Raw genomic sequence first — 17,043 nt, 5'->3', positions numbered from 1 at the left:
GAGGAAGCAGAGGGACGCGGACATCTTCACTCCCCTAATTTCCTCCCTGCCTTCTGCAGCCATTTTGCACCAGTAAAAGCTGAAGGGAGGGAGGTGTAAAGAGGGGAGGGAGGGGGTGGGCTGCGGAGGATGAAGGGAAGAGGGTAAAGAGTTGCGGAGAGCAAAGGAGCAGCCATGGGAGATCCTGGCAGGTGTGTTTGCCAATACTGACTCACAGAAGCAGCAGCTGTCATCAGCATCATGGTGAAAAGGAAAAGCTCAGAGGGTCAGGAGCAGGAGAGGCATCCCTCTGCCCATCCAGACCTTCCTATGGAGGCAAACCAGGTGAGAGCAGTGAGCCTTGGTTACTTGGGATACAGCTGCAACAGGGCAGTGGAAGGGGGGGTTGGGGGGGGCAGGCCAGCTGCTGACCAGTGGTGGGGAGGAAGCAGTGACTGCAGCTGCAGCATGAAGGCGTGAAACAAGCTGTGCTCTTTGCACTCAGTATAAACCAATCTGTGTGTATTGGGGATGGGGGAAGGACTGAAGGCAGCTTAACCTAGTGGCAGTCCCTGACAGCTTCTTGATTTGACTTTAAAAAATCCATGTGTATGTTTGTCTATGCACCTCTCCCCTCCTCCCTGTTGTCTGCCCCCCTTTCCCTCACTCCCTGTTCCTCCACCCCTACTTTTAAGAGGACTTCTGGAACTCTGGTACCAGAAGCAGCATCCGTCAGTGCTGCACTGGACTTGCAGCTTTGCTTGTTTCTGTATTTGCAGTGTTCTGGAAGTGTAATCTATGCTTTGAGAGAGGTTCTATGCTTTGAGAGAGGTCAGCATGCAAACAGATATGTCAAAGTCTCACCTTGTTTCATTGGATTGCAGAATAATATGTGTGAGGGGCAGGCTGAATGTATGGCTGGGGCTCATGTTCCTTGTGAATCCTGTCTAAAAATCTAGAAATCTAAACTGAAAACATTGCGGGGGGGGTGTTGAAAGGTTTGAAGGTTGTTGACTTTAAGGCCTCAGTCTCAAAATCCCTTTATTCCACAGTTTCAGTGTCCTCCAAAAAAAAATAAATGCTGCAATAAGGTGACCCAATTCATTTTTAAAAAAATATTTAACTCTGATCCCATTCTGGAGAGGAATGACAGTAGAGGGTAGGTGTTTTCTACCTACAGGGTACAGGCCTGTGTTTCATCTTAAGCCTTCCACATCGTCAGCTGTGGAGGAAAATAATACAAAAATTACAAGTGGATCTCTGGCTTAAAATGGAGACAAGACAAAGTTCAGTAGTATTTAACACATTTTAAACAGAATATTTTGAAAATCTTTCACGGAGGTAAAATGGCTGAAAACTGTCTGATGGAAGATTTTACCCATGGGGAAGAGGGCTTTTCTTGAGGGTGGATTAACTGCTTCTTGGCATATCAGTGTGGGTACTTTTGTCTTCCAGAAAAGGTAACAGCATTTTGTCAGATGTCATCAACAGGTACCTGAACACTGTTTTGGCCAGATGTCTTCCTTTATATAAGGTTTCTCAGCCCTTTGCCAACCTTCTGACATGAGAAAAATCCGAAAAATAACTAAGCAAAATCCACACTTGAATTACTGGCTCTAACAGTTTTTCTCCCTTCCTTCAGTGCATTTTTAAGACCTAAACTGGGGAAACAATATGAAGCTTCCTGTGTGGTATGTACATGTTGATCTTTTTCAACTCCTATTAGTAACTAACTTTTCATGCAACGTGATCTGACTGGTGGCTGATCAGCAAGCTTCTCAGCTTACACCAGGAATGGGCTTAGTCCATTCAACTTAACTTTGTACTGTTATCACATGAAGTGATTTGAAACATTTTGCTATGTAGAGAATTCGGATATCATGTGCATCTCCAGACACAACAAAAATGTATTGATTTGGGTATTATAATGAAGTAATTAGCAATTAAAGTAAATAATGCTATGGGCAGACTGAGCTATGACAATCTGGGTCTAAACTTGCAGTTCATCATATGTGTATGTGCTTTCAGATGAGCTTGGTGCCACTTCCATTTGCAATTACTGGAGTTTTCCAGACTTAAAATATTGAAAATGTGGATGTTACTAACAGGCTTTAAACAATACTTTTACCATTGTGCAAGATGAAAATACCTCCTCTACTGGAAAATAGAGGGGGCATGTCTTAGCAGCATCATTAAAGAGAGGTTATTGTGCAAATACCAATAACTCTTATTTCTAAGCGTACTTGGAACGAAATCTCATTCTGCTGTCTAAAAGGAAGAGAAGGGGAAGGCATGCAGCAAGTTCAAGTAAGATGGATATCTAGGGAATTCCTCAAACTGTTGCTGATCCTTGGATGACTTAAAGTACATTAAGCAGTTGCAGCCAAACTTGACAGACTGGAAAAACTTGGTCTGGACATGTTATCTTTAATAGTTTAGAGTACTTGTATCTCTCTGCAGCAATTTTCTGTCTTCCTTCTCACAAGATATTAAGCTGGAGAAGCCCTATCTGCTGCTGACTAATTTTCTTCTAAGAAATCCATAAATTTTTCAGGGCTGTTGCTAGATACCAAATACTGATAGAGGACTGCTGGCTTAGTGTGTTGATGAGTAAAATGTATTGCAATTCTGGCACACGGAGCAAAAAAGCATCACCACTGGTCTATACCATTGGCAGTTCCTTGTTGTTCAGAGGCTAGAAAATGGAGCTTGTTGCCTTACATCCTTTATCAGGAGTCACAGCAGTGTGCAGGAGCCATGTCTTGAAGCATCTATAATCTGAAGCTGTGGCCCCTCCTGTGAGCTAAAATCTGTTACTGCTGGGTAGAGGGACAGAACTTCCTTCTCTGTGCGTTCTCCATGATATCTGTCTATGACTTCTTTGTGCTTCATGCTATGCTGTTTCCATTAGGTCTTCCTCTGTGTCCCCCCAGCTGATTCTAAAGCACCTTTCTTCTCTGAGTACAAATCAGAATTTACTAAGTGTAAAAACAAACAAAACCCACCCCCAAAAACCCCAACCAAAAAACCCCAAAAGCAACTGCAAGACAACATAAATCACACACTTCAGCCAAGGGAAAGGGAGCTCTGGAAAAACACAATTCATGAAAATCCAATCCATTTCCACCCCTTGGATGAAGGAGAACTTGATTCTTCTCGAATTTTTAACATAATAATTAAATTATGGTAGAAAGCTTTCAGATATAGGGCTTAGTTTTGAGCAATTGGTGGGATAGAGCCTGAGCTGCTGCATCTGCCACCTTCTTTGGCTCATCAGTTTCCTCTCCCTGCCAATGCACAGGAATCTTTGCCCACATCAGCACCATCCGTATTATCCAGTGGGGTAGCAGAGTGCTGTGTGCATGGGTGAGACAACGTTTCTGCAACTTGACAGGTAGTAGGCTTGTCTTCTGAAACATCTAGCTGACTGTCTAACACCACTGTATTGACTAGTGTGCCTAAAAATACTGTGCACCTGTTATGTGATCTGTCTTTTTAAAATTCTGTAGATAGAATTCTTCTAGGCCTGTCTATAGGCTGTTAACCGTCTGACAATGCATATGACACAACATTGTGCAGTATTCTATTATTATTCTTGGCTCTAAACTTGCTGCAGTAAAATTTGCTGCATATTGTGCATTGAGGAGGCAGATGCTGGAGGCCTGGATACAATGAGTACAGCATCTGGTCTGCAAGAACAGATTGCATTGCTTCTGTAAGCTTTGCTTTATACTTTAATACTGGAGGCAAAACCTGGCCCTTTCATCGCCTTGTTTTCCTTACCTGCACAATCACACTGACTTCAACTGGTCTATGAGTAATAGCCTTTAATCTGAAGATAAATACCACCCTGCCCATTGTCTTACACTATCTAAATGCTCTTGTGTCGCAGTATGGATTTAATGTTCTTCCTCCTCCCCCTTCTGAAGTTGCTCTGTCTGACACAATGTCATTCTTAATGTGTGTGAGTCAAAGCTGTAAATGACCTAACAGGAACATATATATGAGTGCTGTACAAAACCAGAGCACTTTTTGGATGAGGGAAAGGGACTCAAGGATACGTGTTAAATTCTTTTACCCTGGATTGCATTAGGCATGGAAGAACCCAAATGTTTTATGGAGGATCCTGCAAATGCAGTGTTTACCTCTTTTCTGTTTTTTTTTTTACTTGTTTTTGCAAATGTAGTAACATGTTTTGTTGTTATGAATGATTAAAAGACAGATATGGAACAAAGTTTAAAAAGAGGCTGCCAAGGACATGGTTGCAGAAAACTGAGGTTTTGAAACAGGGGAATTTTCTGTGAGTGAAGTACTTGGCATCTGTGTTTCATTGCTTGTCAATATTTGTACACTTGCTATATCCCCTGTGCGATGAACTCCTAGCTTAATGTTTTAGATCTCTGTAGGAACTCTTCCCTACTCGGACGACCTTCCCCAGACTGACAGTACTGTCTGTCTGCATTTCAAGTTCTTTCCAGTCAGTCTGAAGTGAAGCAATGGTATTTGCTTTCCACCATGATGCAGCCTGAGCTTTGGAAGAAAGCCTATATATATATTGCCTATATAGGCCTCTTCAAGCAGCAACCTGTTCCCATTCCAGCAGCCAAGTGACACACAGGCTGACCCTGGTCACAAGGTGTTTGACAGTCCCTTTGGTTCTTGGAGGAGGAGAAAGTAAAAGGAGAACAGGAGCAGTGGGAAGGCAGCCAGACAAGACTGACCGCCACTCCCTGTGAAAACAGCATCACCAGGCTAAAAGGAGAAATGCTTGTGTCAGTGGCTCTGAGGGAGCTGAACACACAGACACACACAGAGCATGCTAAAAGGGACTGCCCTTTCTCCAGCCAAGGCAGAATACTGAATTCCCTCGCTATCTCCAGGAGATATTCTTTATCCTCCTTTGGCACATGGGGTGTTGCAGGCACGGACAAGCCTCCTGTAAGTAGGTAACTGTTTCCTTAGCCAAGCAGCGGCCCTGAGGCTGCAGCTCCAGACATACCCAGAGCATGACAATATCTCTCTCCTGACTGACTTACGGGAGCTTACTTCAGACATTCTCATTCAGCCTTCTCATAGAAGCATGTAACTCCTCTCAGCTGTAGCAGCAGCTGCTTAGTTCATGTGGAGTGAAAATTAAGTCTTTCATCTTAATGTCTTTATATTCTCTGTAGCAGGTCCTGAAAGCTAGAAGAGAGACCAGAAGGGAGGCTCTAGAGGAGCAAATGGTAACCCAGGGCCTTGCACCTCGAAGTCTGGTGTAGGCAGAAGCTGCTGTTAGCTGTACCTTCATGGAGAACTCCAAGCAAATCCCATGGGGAACGCTTGTCCCAAGAACTGCATGTTCCTGTTGGGCTGCTTGTGACAGTTACTAGTGTACCAGCCAGTGCCCGCAGCACACGGGGACACCATAGGTTTCCATGTGGTAGCCTTTGTGTTAGCATTTTTCTGGCAACATACAGTACTTCTGTCTCAGATGCATGTGACCACATGTGCTGTTCCAGGAGCTAATCGTTCATTGTGCTACAGGAATGTATTTAGCTTTCTGCTCAGGCCAGGAAAGAACGACAAGTCTGGTGGCTAACCATGTAGGAAAAGCTTTGTGTGGCTCAGAAACCCATGGTGTTGAGGTGAATACAGGCCTGATTTAAAGACATTTCTGCAGGCTCCTTGGCTTCCTTTAGAGTTTCTGAAGTAAACAGCATGGAGGCCAGAGCTTCCAGAAGGCAGTTGATGGAGGATTTCTCACTGATACTGTTGAAGGGCCTGTGAATGAGACTTTGAGTGGAAACCCAGAGAGCAACAATGTGTCTTCCATAATGCTTCAGAATATTGTTGCTGCCCTCAGGTGTTTGTTTGGGGTTTTTTTTTTTTTTTTAGCTTGCCTTGCTCTGTAAACTGAATAGCTTTGCCACTGTACTGAAGTGTGAGCTTATGGTTGGGCTTTTCTACTGGCCCTGAAAAGATAATTTCTTTTGATAAGCCTTGGTCAGCACTGGTGCTTGGCAGGCCTTTCAGTGAGTTAATTCAGCTCACTAACCTGGTAGAAACTATTTACTATGCTGAGTTTCATTTTGGCTTGTGTAGAGACTCGACTTGGCTGAATGAAGGCTTCAGCGAGCCCCAGAGCTCACTGTGTGCCTTGGAGCAACAAATAAGGAGTGGCATCCTGTCCCCTTTTGACAAAAATAAATAGAATCTCATGTTTTTCACTGGCTCTTTCAGACTTTGTGTAGTTTGTAACCACGCATTAACCCTGCACCTCTTGTCTTGCTTTGGGGGATATTTTGCTGGTTTGTTCCTCTCTTTTGTTATGTAACCTTGCCTCCGATAGTTGTTCTAGACCTCTGCTGCCTTATATTAATGTGCTCTCAACTGCTTCTGTGGTTCAATGACTCTGTAGTTTATGAATGGAATAGATTGGACCTTACAAGTACTTCATGTTCTCCCCATTTCTGAATGGATCGAAATGAATGGCAGGAGACCGCTTCCCTTTGTAGGCAATGTGGCCCCCACAGATCGCTCTGAGTGGTTTGAGGAATCCTTTCCCTGGCAGACATGTCTGATCTTGGTGCTAAGAAATCCACGTTGCTGACAACCTAATCCATGGCACATTATTTTTGACTACTTCCCAGGAAGACAGAGGTTTTGACCATGTATTACAACTCATGCTCTCCAACTTCAGCCGTTGCTCCATAATGAAAGTCTTGAGTTTTCTGACGAGAACCTGGGGTTTCTAGTAGGTGGGCAGCGTGACTTCCTACACGCTTATGTTTGTTGGCAGCTCTGATGTTTATTGTCAGTGTTTCCTCAGGTTCAATTTGTGATGCTACAGGCTTAGACCTCTACAAGCACACTCAGTTCTGAATACCCCCCCCAAATACATCTGTGGAAATCATACAGTCCATCTACCCTTCTCTTGTCTATGTCTGGTGCTATTGAGGAATTTCTGTTTTAGGTTGAAAGTACTGATAGATGTGCGTTTCTCTGCCCCCATGCTGGCCAGAGTAGAGCTGTTATGGCGATGCTGTAAAACCATGATGGTGCGGAACTATGCTTGCACCAGGGCATCCTGCTTCTTGATGGAGGAGCTCCTATCTCCCCATATTAGTGGATGTGGCCACGACCTGAGAGAACAAATGTGCACAGCTGCTGGGGTTTGCAGAAGAGTGCATGTTCCCGCTGGTTAGCGTGCCATGCCTGGGAGTGGCTGGTGGTTTAGGAGAGCTAGGTTATGACTGCTGCCCTTTTTGCTTTTTTGTAATTAAGTCTATTCTTATTACCCGCCCCCCCCCCCAATTTTACAGGAAAAATCAGTATGATTAGTGTTGAAGGATAAACTTTATGAATCTGGAGTGAGGGGATTTGAAGCATCCTTTAGGTCATGAATGCCAACAGTTACTTGTTTGCCCAGAGCCTGATAAAATTGGTGAAACAACTTGTGAACAACTATGTAGCCAGGAGGCTAAGCTATTATATGGCAAGGACATGCATTTATCGGCAGTGTATGTCTTTGCTTTAGGAACTTCAGTGAAGGAGTGTGACTGCTTTTGTGACCTATAATGAGAGCTTTGTATCTGGTCAGAGGAAGAACTTATTGGAATGGTTGGAGCAACCAGCAATAAGGAAGTTCCTTAGGGATTTCAAAGGCAGTCTTATTTTGTGTTGCTTGAGGTGGAAATAACGAACTTGCTGCAGCCATCAGCTCTTCTAAGTGTTCATAAAACCATTACATCATGGCTCGACAAAAAATTTTATACACTGCTTATTTCTTGTGGCAGGGTGTGAAAACATTTCCTAAGGCCCACATACCTTTAATGGGTTGCCCTTTATGTTACACTAAACTGAAGGAGCGTGTGTGTGAGAAGAATATCCAGCTCACAGCTCCACAAATACAGGATTCATTAGCTCCTGTGGTTTCCAACAGGATTACTGGCATGACAGATTAATACCCAGCACAACTGTAAGTCTGGCTTGATGTCAGCACTTGCTAATATACACATGATACTTGCTTTAATTATTTTTTAATTACAGAAAATATGCTGAGTGGTCCATTAATTTCTTAGCCAAAAGATGTCCATATGTCTGGTGGGCTTTAGCTACAGTCTGTGTCTTTCAGGAAAAATATTCTAAGTTGTGCTTTATTTATATAAAGAAAATTTACAGATTACAAGTTTTTAAAAGGAATGTTGTGTGTACTAGAAGGTATGTGCAGAAATAGATATACAGTGTCTTTTTTTCTTTGTTCTTATATTTAGTCTTTTGAAAGAGTTTTGGTAGAGAACAAGCTGCATGGCCTTTCTCCAGCTCTCTCTGAAGCCATCCAGAGCATTTCTCGCTGGGAACTTGTCCAAGCTGCGCTCCCGCATGTGCTGCACTGCACTGCAACATTGCTCTCCAACCGAAACAAGCTAGGTTAGTACTCATGTGAGTTTGTTTTTCCATTGCTGAAGTTATCAGTCAAAATATGACAGATTGATGCTCAGGGTGCCAAATATTCTAAATTCTAGAATCCCAGAATTCCAGTTCATTCTGTGGGTTGCTTTTCTTGATGTGTTCTCATTTATAGCAGGGTAACCTGTGAGAACCTCCCCAGTGAAATTAATGGTCTGACAAGCTGGAGTCAAAGTAGTTCAATGATATTTTGCTAGTTGTTTTCCAGAGATAACAGAACTAGCTTTAGCAAAAGCCTTCCTACCCAGCACACTTGGGTTCCTTGAAGGAATGCATATTTCTTTCAAGGCAGCAGGTACTTTTAATATCTTCAGGTTTTTTTTTTTTGTCTTCTTTTTTTTATTCAGACTAATGCATTTGATTCTCAGCAGATAAGTCAATTGGATAACAAGGATAGGACAAGATCCAAATCTAACTTACTTTACTAGTCTTCAATAAATTTGCTTCATGAGACATGTCATTCAATAGAGACAAACAGACAAGACTGTCAAGCTGGCATCTCTTAGGAGCACTCTATGTCCAGGCATTCAGTTGCCCTGCAACTGACGTTTGAGGGACTGAACTGCAAATGCCATGAAGTAAATGGAGACTTGTAATTTAGCAGGTTTCAAATGTAGTGAAACAGAATGACAATACTTTTAATGGAACAATTTTAATTTTCAAATGCTTATCAGGATGTTGGATGCTCAGTTCTCTGTGCGACTCTGAAAGTCTCAACAGTACCATTAATGGAAACCCTGTGAGATATTGTGATGCATTTTTCCATCCAGGACATCAGGATAAGCTTGGAGTAGCTGAAACAAAGCTTCTTCACACTCTTCACTGGATGCTGCTGGAGGCCCCTCAGGACTGCAGCAATGAGCGATTTGGAGGAGACAGAGGCTCTAGTTGGGGAGGCAGCAGTAGCGCCTTTATCCACCAGGCTGAAAACCAGGGATCACCAGGACATCCCCAGCCCAGTACCATGAATGATGAGGAGGAGAATAACAGAAGGAAGTTTTTCCAGAATTCCATGGCCACAGTGGAGCTCTTTGTGTTCCTTTTTGCTCCCCTTGTCCACAGGATTAAAGTAAGTGGAACACTGATGGGGTACTACTTGTGTGGAGACACCTCTGAGCAGGAAAATAATGATTCTGCCTTTGTGATTGTTAATTAATTCAGCCTACAGTGCACACTGGGTGATCACTGGAAATGTCTTAAGAAGCTGGCAGAATACCACGACCATCAGGAAAAAATACTGGAAGCAGGCTGCAGGCTTCCTGTCTGCTGTGGTTCCTCTGATTTTATGCTGAGTGCATCAGCTTTGCAGAGTGGTGTGATGAGAGACATGTCCTGCATGCTCTGGCTCTTGCCTCTTGTCTTTAGTCTCTCTGGAGGACTGCTGTATAGTCTTTGTTTCCAGCTAGGCCTTGGAAAAGAAACTGGCTCTGGAGAGTAGGTGCTTGGAAAAGGACTATAAAATCATGAAGTGATGGAGGCTGTTATCTGTTCTAATCCAGCCTTGTATGCTGCAGCAGCTGAAGAAAAGAAAGGACAGGATAATCTTTTGGTTAAGGCAGGTGAAAGCAGGTCTGGTGAGCTAGATTCTTCCTCTACTTCTGCTACTGAGTTCCTGTACATTATTTCTCAATTTATTTATCCCAAATTTTTCGTGCTTGTTTATTAGCTCCACATTTTCTCTAAGCTACTGGGATGCGACAGGAAGAAATGCTGAATTCTTCTGAGTGCTACACACACAAATGCAGGCTGTCCTTTGAATAAATGTGGGATGCAGTTTCCCACTTATAAGATGGGGTTAATAACAATATCTCAGGTTTACCTTGAAAATCTTTGTAATCTCTGAGATACTGTAGTGATGAACATTGAAAAGCCCATGAAAACATGCATGTTTCAGTCATCGAACCTCAAAAAAGGTGAGGTAAATGAGGCGTGTAACTGGTTCACTAAGTCAGCATTGTCCCCTCTGTGTTTCACAGAGGTGGAGGTCTCAGGGGAAGAATACTATCTGATCAGATCACCGAAGTAATGTATGTGCTCAAAGAAGATGATACATTTTTGCATAGGCAGACCTAAATGATAGAATTCCTAACTTATGTGAGGATTTGTGTGTTTAGCAGTGTGTTGTTAAATGAGGCTTCTGGGGGATGAAGGGGATGCATATAATCACAGCTGTAGGTAGGTGTTGGCATACCACTAAAAGCTGGCAGTGCAAAGTGAAAATCCGACATGTTACTGCTACCACCTTTCAAAAGTCTTACAAGGTGCTCCTTTAGTAAAATAGAAATTAAGAACAAGCTTAGTTTATAACAAGGCTTGTGAGCTCATTATGACAAGATGGCACTAATGAAGAGTAGGGAATAGAAGGGCTGAAGAGCTACAAGCAGTCAGCTCCTGTCACTCCTTTAGTTCTGTCTGCATCATTGATTTCAATGACTGATGCATTTGGAGCTATGTCAACAGGAGACGGTGGTGCAGCTTTAACTATGCTGCCAAAACTGCTGTTACCGTGTTTGTTTGCCTTATGTGGGGATAGCTGGACTGTACCAACATTGGTGTCTCCTAATGCAGATCTGACCTCAGGTGTAGTAAGTGCATATCTGCACCTTGATCCTGCTAAGATCTCCTTGTGTTCTAGTTTACATTATGTCAGCTACTTGTATATGTAAACCAATGATGGCCCAAGTGTAAGTAGTACCGATGTCTCTGTATTGACAAAGCTCAGGTAGTGACAGTGCTAATAATAATAACAACATTATTTTATACTGCAGTAATTTGTTACATTTCATGTTTCCTCAATTTCTAAGTAATGTTTTAGTGTTTAGTATTCTTATTCTCTTGGGGCAAGAAATTAAAGTCTCAGAGTGTAAATTCTAAGGTTGAGATTGGATACTAAATGTGAAGTAGTTATTGATGGTCAGAAGGGATGCTTTATGACACAGGAATGGCCTTTTCTTTTTACAGCTTTATGTCCTGAAAAAAAACCAGTTAATTAGTGTAGAAATTTCATTTGGAAAAAGCCTCTTTTATATGTTTGTCTTGAGATTTCCCTGATATTTTTTAATAGCTATACTTGGAATGTATTAATGTTTGCTGAGCAGTGTTAGTGGCCCTTGAGCTAGGGTATACTGACCACAGGACTGCAAATGCTATCACTAATTTCTTGTAAGATCTACACATCAGAGAAATGTCAGTCCTTTTAGACTGGAAACAACATTCTTTTGTGTGAGCTTGTGTGATACAACTGCTGTTTGTTTGTTTGTTTTTTTCTAGGAGTCTGACCTGACATTTCGGTTGGCTAGTGGCCTTGTTATTTGGCAGCCTATGTGGGAACACAGGCAACCTGAAGTTTCTGCCTTCAACGCCCTTGTAAAACCAATCAGGAACATTGTTACAGGTCTGTGACTTTGCTGTGGTAATGTAGCTCCTGAGAACTGGGAAACCTTTTGGTTTTTTTTGCCTGATGCTGCCTTACACTCTGTAGTCATCATATTTGAAGAAATATGTTAATCCCGCAGGAACTGGTTAAACCTTTGAGAGCAGTTGAAGGTTGTTTCCCATCAGAGTCGATTGACGCTTACTTAATAATTAAATAGGAGATGAGAGAGAAATCACAAATAAGAAATGAGAAGCTCTCAAGTAGAGTTATCATTTCCTGTCAGCCTCATATCTGTTTCACTGTATCTTCCTTAGTTGCTAAGAAGTGCAAAGACAGTATCTAGCAGCAGCCTGACACAGGTGGGGAAGAAGGGTTTCCCAGACTGGCACTGGACAAAAACTAACAGTGAAGAGCATACAGTTGGCAGTGTAGGTTCTCCTATCTAAAATTTGAATTTTACCACATTATGACATTAAACAAAGTAGTTTCAAGAGGATCCAAAGAAGGCTTAGGTTGTGAATTCACATTTGCATACTGGAAGGGGTTGTTCCTCCTTTGTACTTCAGCCATAATGAGACTGGAGTTGGGTTCTTAGGCTTCCACGCCTTTGTGTCTGGCCTTTTTTACTTTTTAGACGATAGTTTTGCATAATTCCTGCAAGGTAGTGAATTGAAAGTGTGCTGGGTATATCGCTGTAGCATTGCTTGCTTGTTCTCAAAAGCACAGAACTTTAATTTTCACAGTAGTGAAAATGTAGTTCACTAAATCAGATTTTTCTGATGACAAGTCATTTTGGATGTCATATTTTGTTCTGAAGGTTTGTAGGCCTCTGGGACAGTCTAAAACTGAAAAGATCCAAGTCTTTCAAATGATTTAAAACTGTCTTTGCCATCTAGCTCTTCCTGTGCTTCAATGTCTGAAATTAAAAAATAGGATTTCAGCCCTGGAACTAACAAAAGGAATTAGTCCCAAGCTTTCTTTGACTGCTGGATTTTTTCCATAGGTCTGGAGTATTGTAGTCAGAAAATCCCTAAAGAATAACTATAGGAGTAAAGCCTGAAATGAAAATAATCTGCTGTTTTGAAAACATTTTCAGCAAGACAGAAATAGAAATTGGAATGAGGTCCTTTGTAACAAGGAGGATTCTGCTGTCTTAGCATTGTTGTCTCATATTGGGACAAAAAAGTTTAATTCACTTAAATTTTCCTTCAAACAACAAATTAACTCTATGAAGAAGCTTTGCAATGTTTTGTTTGGAGTCAGTCTGATACTAAGTCACATCTGAATACCTTGCAATATGACAGGTTTTCAAGAATTGTCATCCTAATCTTTGTGATGCCCTTGTTATTCTACAGTATTGCTGGTGAAATTTTCAGTATGACATCTGTGTGTTTCCTATGATGAAGGCATTTGTCAAATTGGAAATCACAATACGTTCTGAGAGATGTAACCTAGAAAAGGAGCTGAATGTATGTGAAAATAGGAGGAGGAAGAGCTCCAAAAGAAAAGGCAATAGTATGCACAGGAAAACACAATTTGGTGCTAAATGGATCTAGGGTAAAATAGATATTCAAATTTAATTTTAAAATAAATAGATTGTCAGTAGGCAATGTTGTTGACAACACAATTGAAGGAATTGTGAAAAAATTAAAACAGTCCTTTTTTCTTTTTCTGGCTGAGGCTAGTCCCTAGGAAGTCTGCAGCAGAGAGATGCTGTTTGGGCTTTTTGTTTTCTGGTTTATCCTTTCAGTGGTACATTTTAATACTAGCAATGGTTCCTGAAATGTCCTCCTTTGACTTCTTTTCTCAGCTAAGAGAAGTTCTCCCACCAACAATCAGAGTGTGACTTGTGAATCCCCTAATCTGGACAGTGGACATACTGAGGTAAATTCTATGCTAATGTCAGACAAGCTTGAATAAGGAGCTGAGGGAGGGCTTAAATTAATATTGAAACAGCACTTGCAGTTACCACCCTAAAGTATTCAGTCTCCAGGAATTACAGTTCTCCACAGTTCTTCTGAAGTTTCCCAACCATGTCTGCAGTGGAACCAAAGGGTATTGAGTATAGTTGACCACCCTAAAGTATTCAGTCTCCAGGAATTACAGTTCTCCACAGTTCTTCTGAAGGTTCCCAACCATGTCTGCAGTGGAACCAAAGGGTATTGAGTATAGTTGTCAGGATCTGCTTGGCCTTATTCTGTCTAATAAGATGGAAGCCTGATCTTACAGATTTTCTTGGGCAAGAGCCCTGTCTTACCCTTTGCCTGTACAATGCCTAGTACTGAGAAGCCCCAGTCTTTATCAGTTTCTCTGTGGTATTACCATGATATCATGGTATAAGTAGTAGTTGTGTCTAAGCAAAAATGGCAGTAAAAAAACTGTGGGAGAGAGAAATATGTTTATATACCTATTTCCTTGTATTAAAACTATCCAAAGGGACTACAGGTGGTGTGTGAGACAACCCAGCCAGATTCTGTACCTCCAAAGGCCACTGTTTCAGCATGTCATCGTGGAAATTCCTTGGTAGGAAGCGTATCCTCCCAAACCTCTCAGGAGAGAGGTACCACACATACCAGGTAAAAACCCTGCAGCAGAAAGTCAGTTAGTTTGACGCAATGGCGGAGGTCCCATGGCGGAGGTCGCACAAGTGTTTTAGCTTCAATCTGTTGTTGTCTGTACATGCCAAGGGTGCTGGATGATTATCTCAAACTCTTAATTCAACAAATCTCAGTTCTGGGTGGTGAACAAGGTGGTGACACTTGATATTCAATGCCACTTTCATTGGAGCAATGTCTAGCTTGCCTGTTGGGACAGTTTCTTTGGTCTTTTCTAATATGTTGGTTTCCTACAATTAAAAACCCTAACAAATAACCTGCCAGTTCAACCCTCCTTAACTGCATTCAGCCTCAGGCAGCTGGTATGTTTTCCTTCTGATCAAATTTTCTTTGCCTTTAGCACAGGGTTTTTGCAAGCCTCTCTCCATTGCTTTCATTATGCTTTCTCTGCACCCTGCTGCTTATTTTGCTTTAGACTATTGGCTGAAAGGAACAGACTAACAAGGAAGTGCAGCCACTCAGACATCCTCTCAACTTGCCCTGTGGAGCTCAGGCCATGGTTTTCCAGCATGGCACTGAGAAATTAACTTATTTTAATCTATCTTTGGGCAGGTAAAGATACAACCAGATTTTTACTAGTACTGGACACTTGGTAGTTTCATGGAGTAAATGAAACTGATGAGTGTTTTCAGGGGGTGCAGAGGGAGGGAAACCTACCTGTATTTTTAGGTCTCTATGGATTTAGGAGTGTCACTTAAAGTCCTGAAAAATTTTGTTCCTGTGGCCTATCTCTTTTGGGAAATGTCATATCCAAAACACCACATTCTTCTAAGAAATTGCTTCATTACAGAGACATAAGAAAAGTGGAATGGAGTGGGTTCTGGATATAATCTAGGAATGGCTCTGATTTCTCAAAAAGGGGTTTGATGGAGGGCAAAGCTATTCTCTAGGGTTCTGATCCCATCAGGAGGCTTCCCTCTGGATTTTGTATGAGGCCTGCTGTCAGTTCTGGGTCTTTATTTAATTTGTATTAACGTGAGCCAGTAAAACTGAAGCTGGGGACTGAGCTGCCTTTCTATGTGTGAACATTACCGCTCAGAGTGCACAGCCATAAAAAAATAAGCAGCCTTTTAAGGAGCCAGCATCAGGTGATCAGTTTGTCAAGCTGGGTCTGGTGGTTGCTATGGGGATGAAGCTTCAGACAGGCTTTGAAGAGAGCATCATTATGTCTCCTCATTTGCAGGACTCATTGATCAGTTAAAACTGTACAGGGAGCTTTGGTTGCCAAGCAACAGACAACTGGGGAACAAATCTTGTTTACTTCCTAACAGCCGCAGTATTCCTTTGTCCTTGGGCCTGGGTTGAAGGAAGGCTGCCTTGCCAACCTCCCTGCAGCTGCAGGCAACTGAGAGCTGATTATACCAACACTAGGTTTCCTTCTAAATGAAGCACTGAGTTTAATTTCTGGTTCCGCAGACACTTCTTGAGCAAATGGCTTATTCCTCTGATCCTGGCTAATTATCCCTGCTCCACCCAGTGAAATTCTACATTTGCAGATCATACAATGTAACGCTGAAGCAAATAAAGCGACAGGCCTTTATCTACCTGCTGCCTTGAACACACTGCCTGGGAAATAGACTTGCAGGAAGGACTTCAATGACAAATATTTCGTAAGGAGAACATGCCTTGCTCCAAGCGGTGTTGTGCCTTGGGTTTGCTTATGCCACACACAGGGGAGTATGAAAGACTGATTAGACTTGGACACACTGATCTTGGTCCTGCAAAGAGACCAGGGAGCAATGCATCATTGTTCACATTTACTACTGAGGTGATGGACTTTATTTCCTTTGCTGAGATGCTTTGAGTATCCCAGCTATCCTTATGGTTTTTTGACAGTCTGCATCTATGTGACACAACCTTGACTGTGACATGAGTTTCATGGGAAAAACTTTATAGCATGTTTCCATTTATCACTGTTTTCTCCTTCCTAATTCAATTTTTCATGTTTTTATAACAACTAATTTTAAAACTGTCAAACCTGTATTCAAGATAAAAATTTTACAGCACTAGGGGAGAAGTTTTGAATCTATAGATCACGTATAGTGACATATGCTGATGCAGACAGGCTGGTCTGCAGTTGCCAGGTGCATTCAACCTGTGGGGCTGGCAGCAAACCATCTCCTGCAGGTTTGAGTTCTAGCTGCACACATTGCTCCAATCCCAGCCTTGCCACCTGCCCCCCATTTCCAAGTGTGTACTATGGAGCAGGAGTCCTGTGAGTCTGAGTGGTGTCAACCTTCACTGCACACTTCTTTCTCCTGTGACCACCTCTACCTGGCTTGGATGCACAGAGCAGCTTTGATGGCACTGGGCAGCAATCCATCAAAGTACTTTAAATAAAAGTACTGTGATAAATGACTTTTAAAAATATTTTTTTTAAAAAAATAAATATTTTATGTTCTTGTGATGATTCCCAAATGCCTGAGAATACAAATCATGGAAGTGCTGTTGATTTTTATCGAATCCCAGAAGCAGAGAGTATGCAGTTCATGGAGGTGTGTTTCTAAGACACTGAGTGGAGACATTCAAATTGTATACTTCTGCAAGCAAAAAAAAAGTTACACATCTCCAGGGTTCCTCCCCACCCCCAGCATTTCACACCTTCTTTTGCCCTGTGTTTTT

The 17,043-nt window shown here is 42.1% G+C and overlaps 1 protein-coding gene across 1 annotated transcript; it reads left to right on the top strand.

Moving 5' to 3' along the window:
• Nucleotides 1-240: 240 nt before the first annotated feature.
• Nucleotides 241-14,366, top strand: LOC104460926 (protein unc-80 homolog; the record flags this gene model as incomplete). Its single annotated transcript, XM_010085430.1, is given in 8 exon segments — nucleotides 241-275; nucleotides 277-324; nucleotides 1,622-1,670; nucleotides 8,235-8,391; nucleotides 9,201-9,499; nucleotides 11,701-11,824; nucleotides 13,617-13,690; nucleotides 14,243-14,366. Coding segments are annotated over 8 exon segments (910 nt in total), but the record flags the coding sequence as incomplete, so codon positions are not given.
• Nucleotides 14,367-17,043: the final 2,677 nt, after the last annotated feature.

The sequence above is a fragment of the Pterocles gutturalis genome, unplaced genomic scaffold (genome assembly GCF_000699245.1).
Source record: "Pterocles gutturalis isolate BGI_N339 unplaced genomic scaffold, ASM69924v1 scaffold5005, whole genome shotgun sequence".
Lineage (NCBI taxonomy): Eukaryota > Metazoa > Chordata > Aves > Pterocliformes > Pteroclidae > Pterocles > Pterocles gutturalis.
The sequence above is the reverse complement of the archived record's forward strand: the minus strand, read 5'-3'. Positions and strand labels throughout refer to the sequence as shown.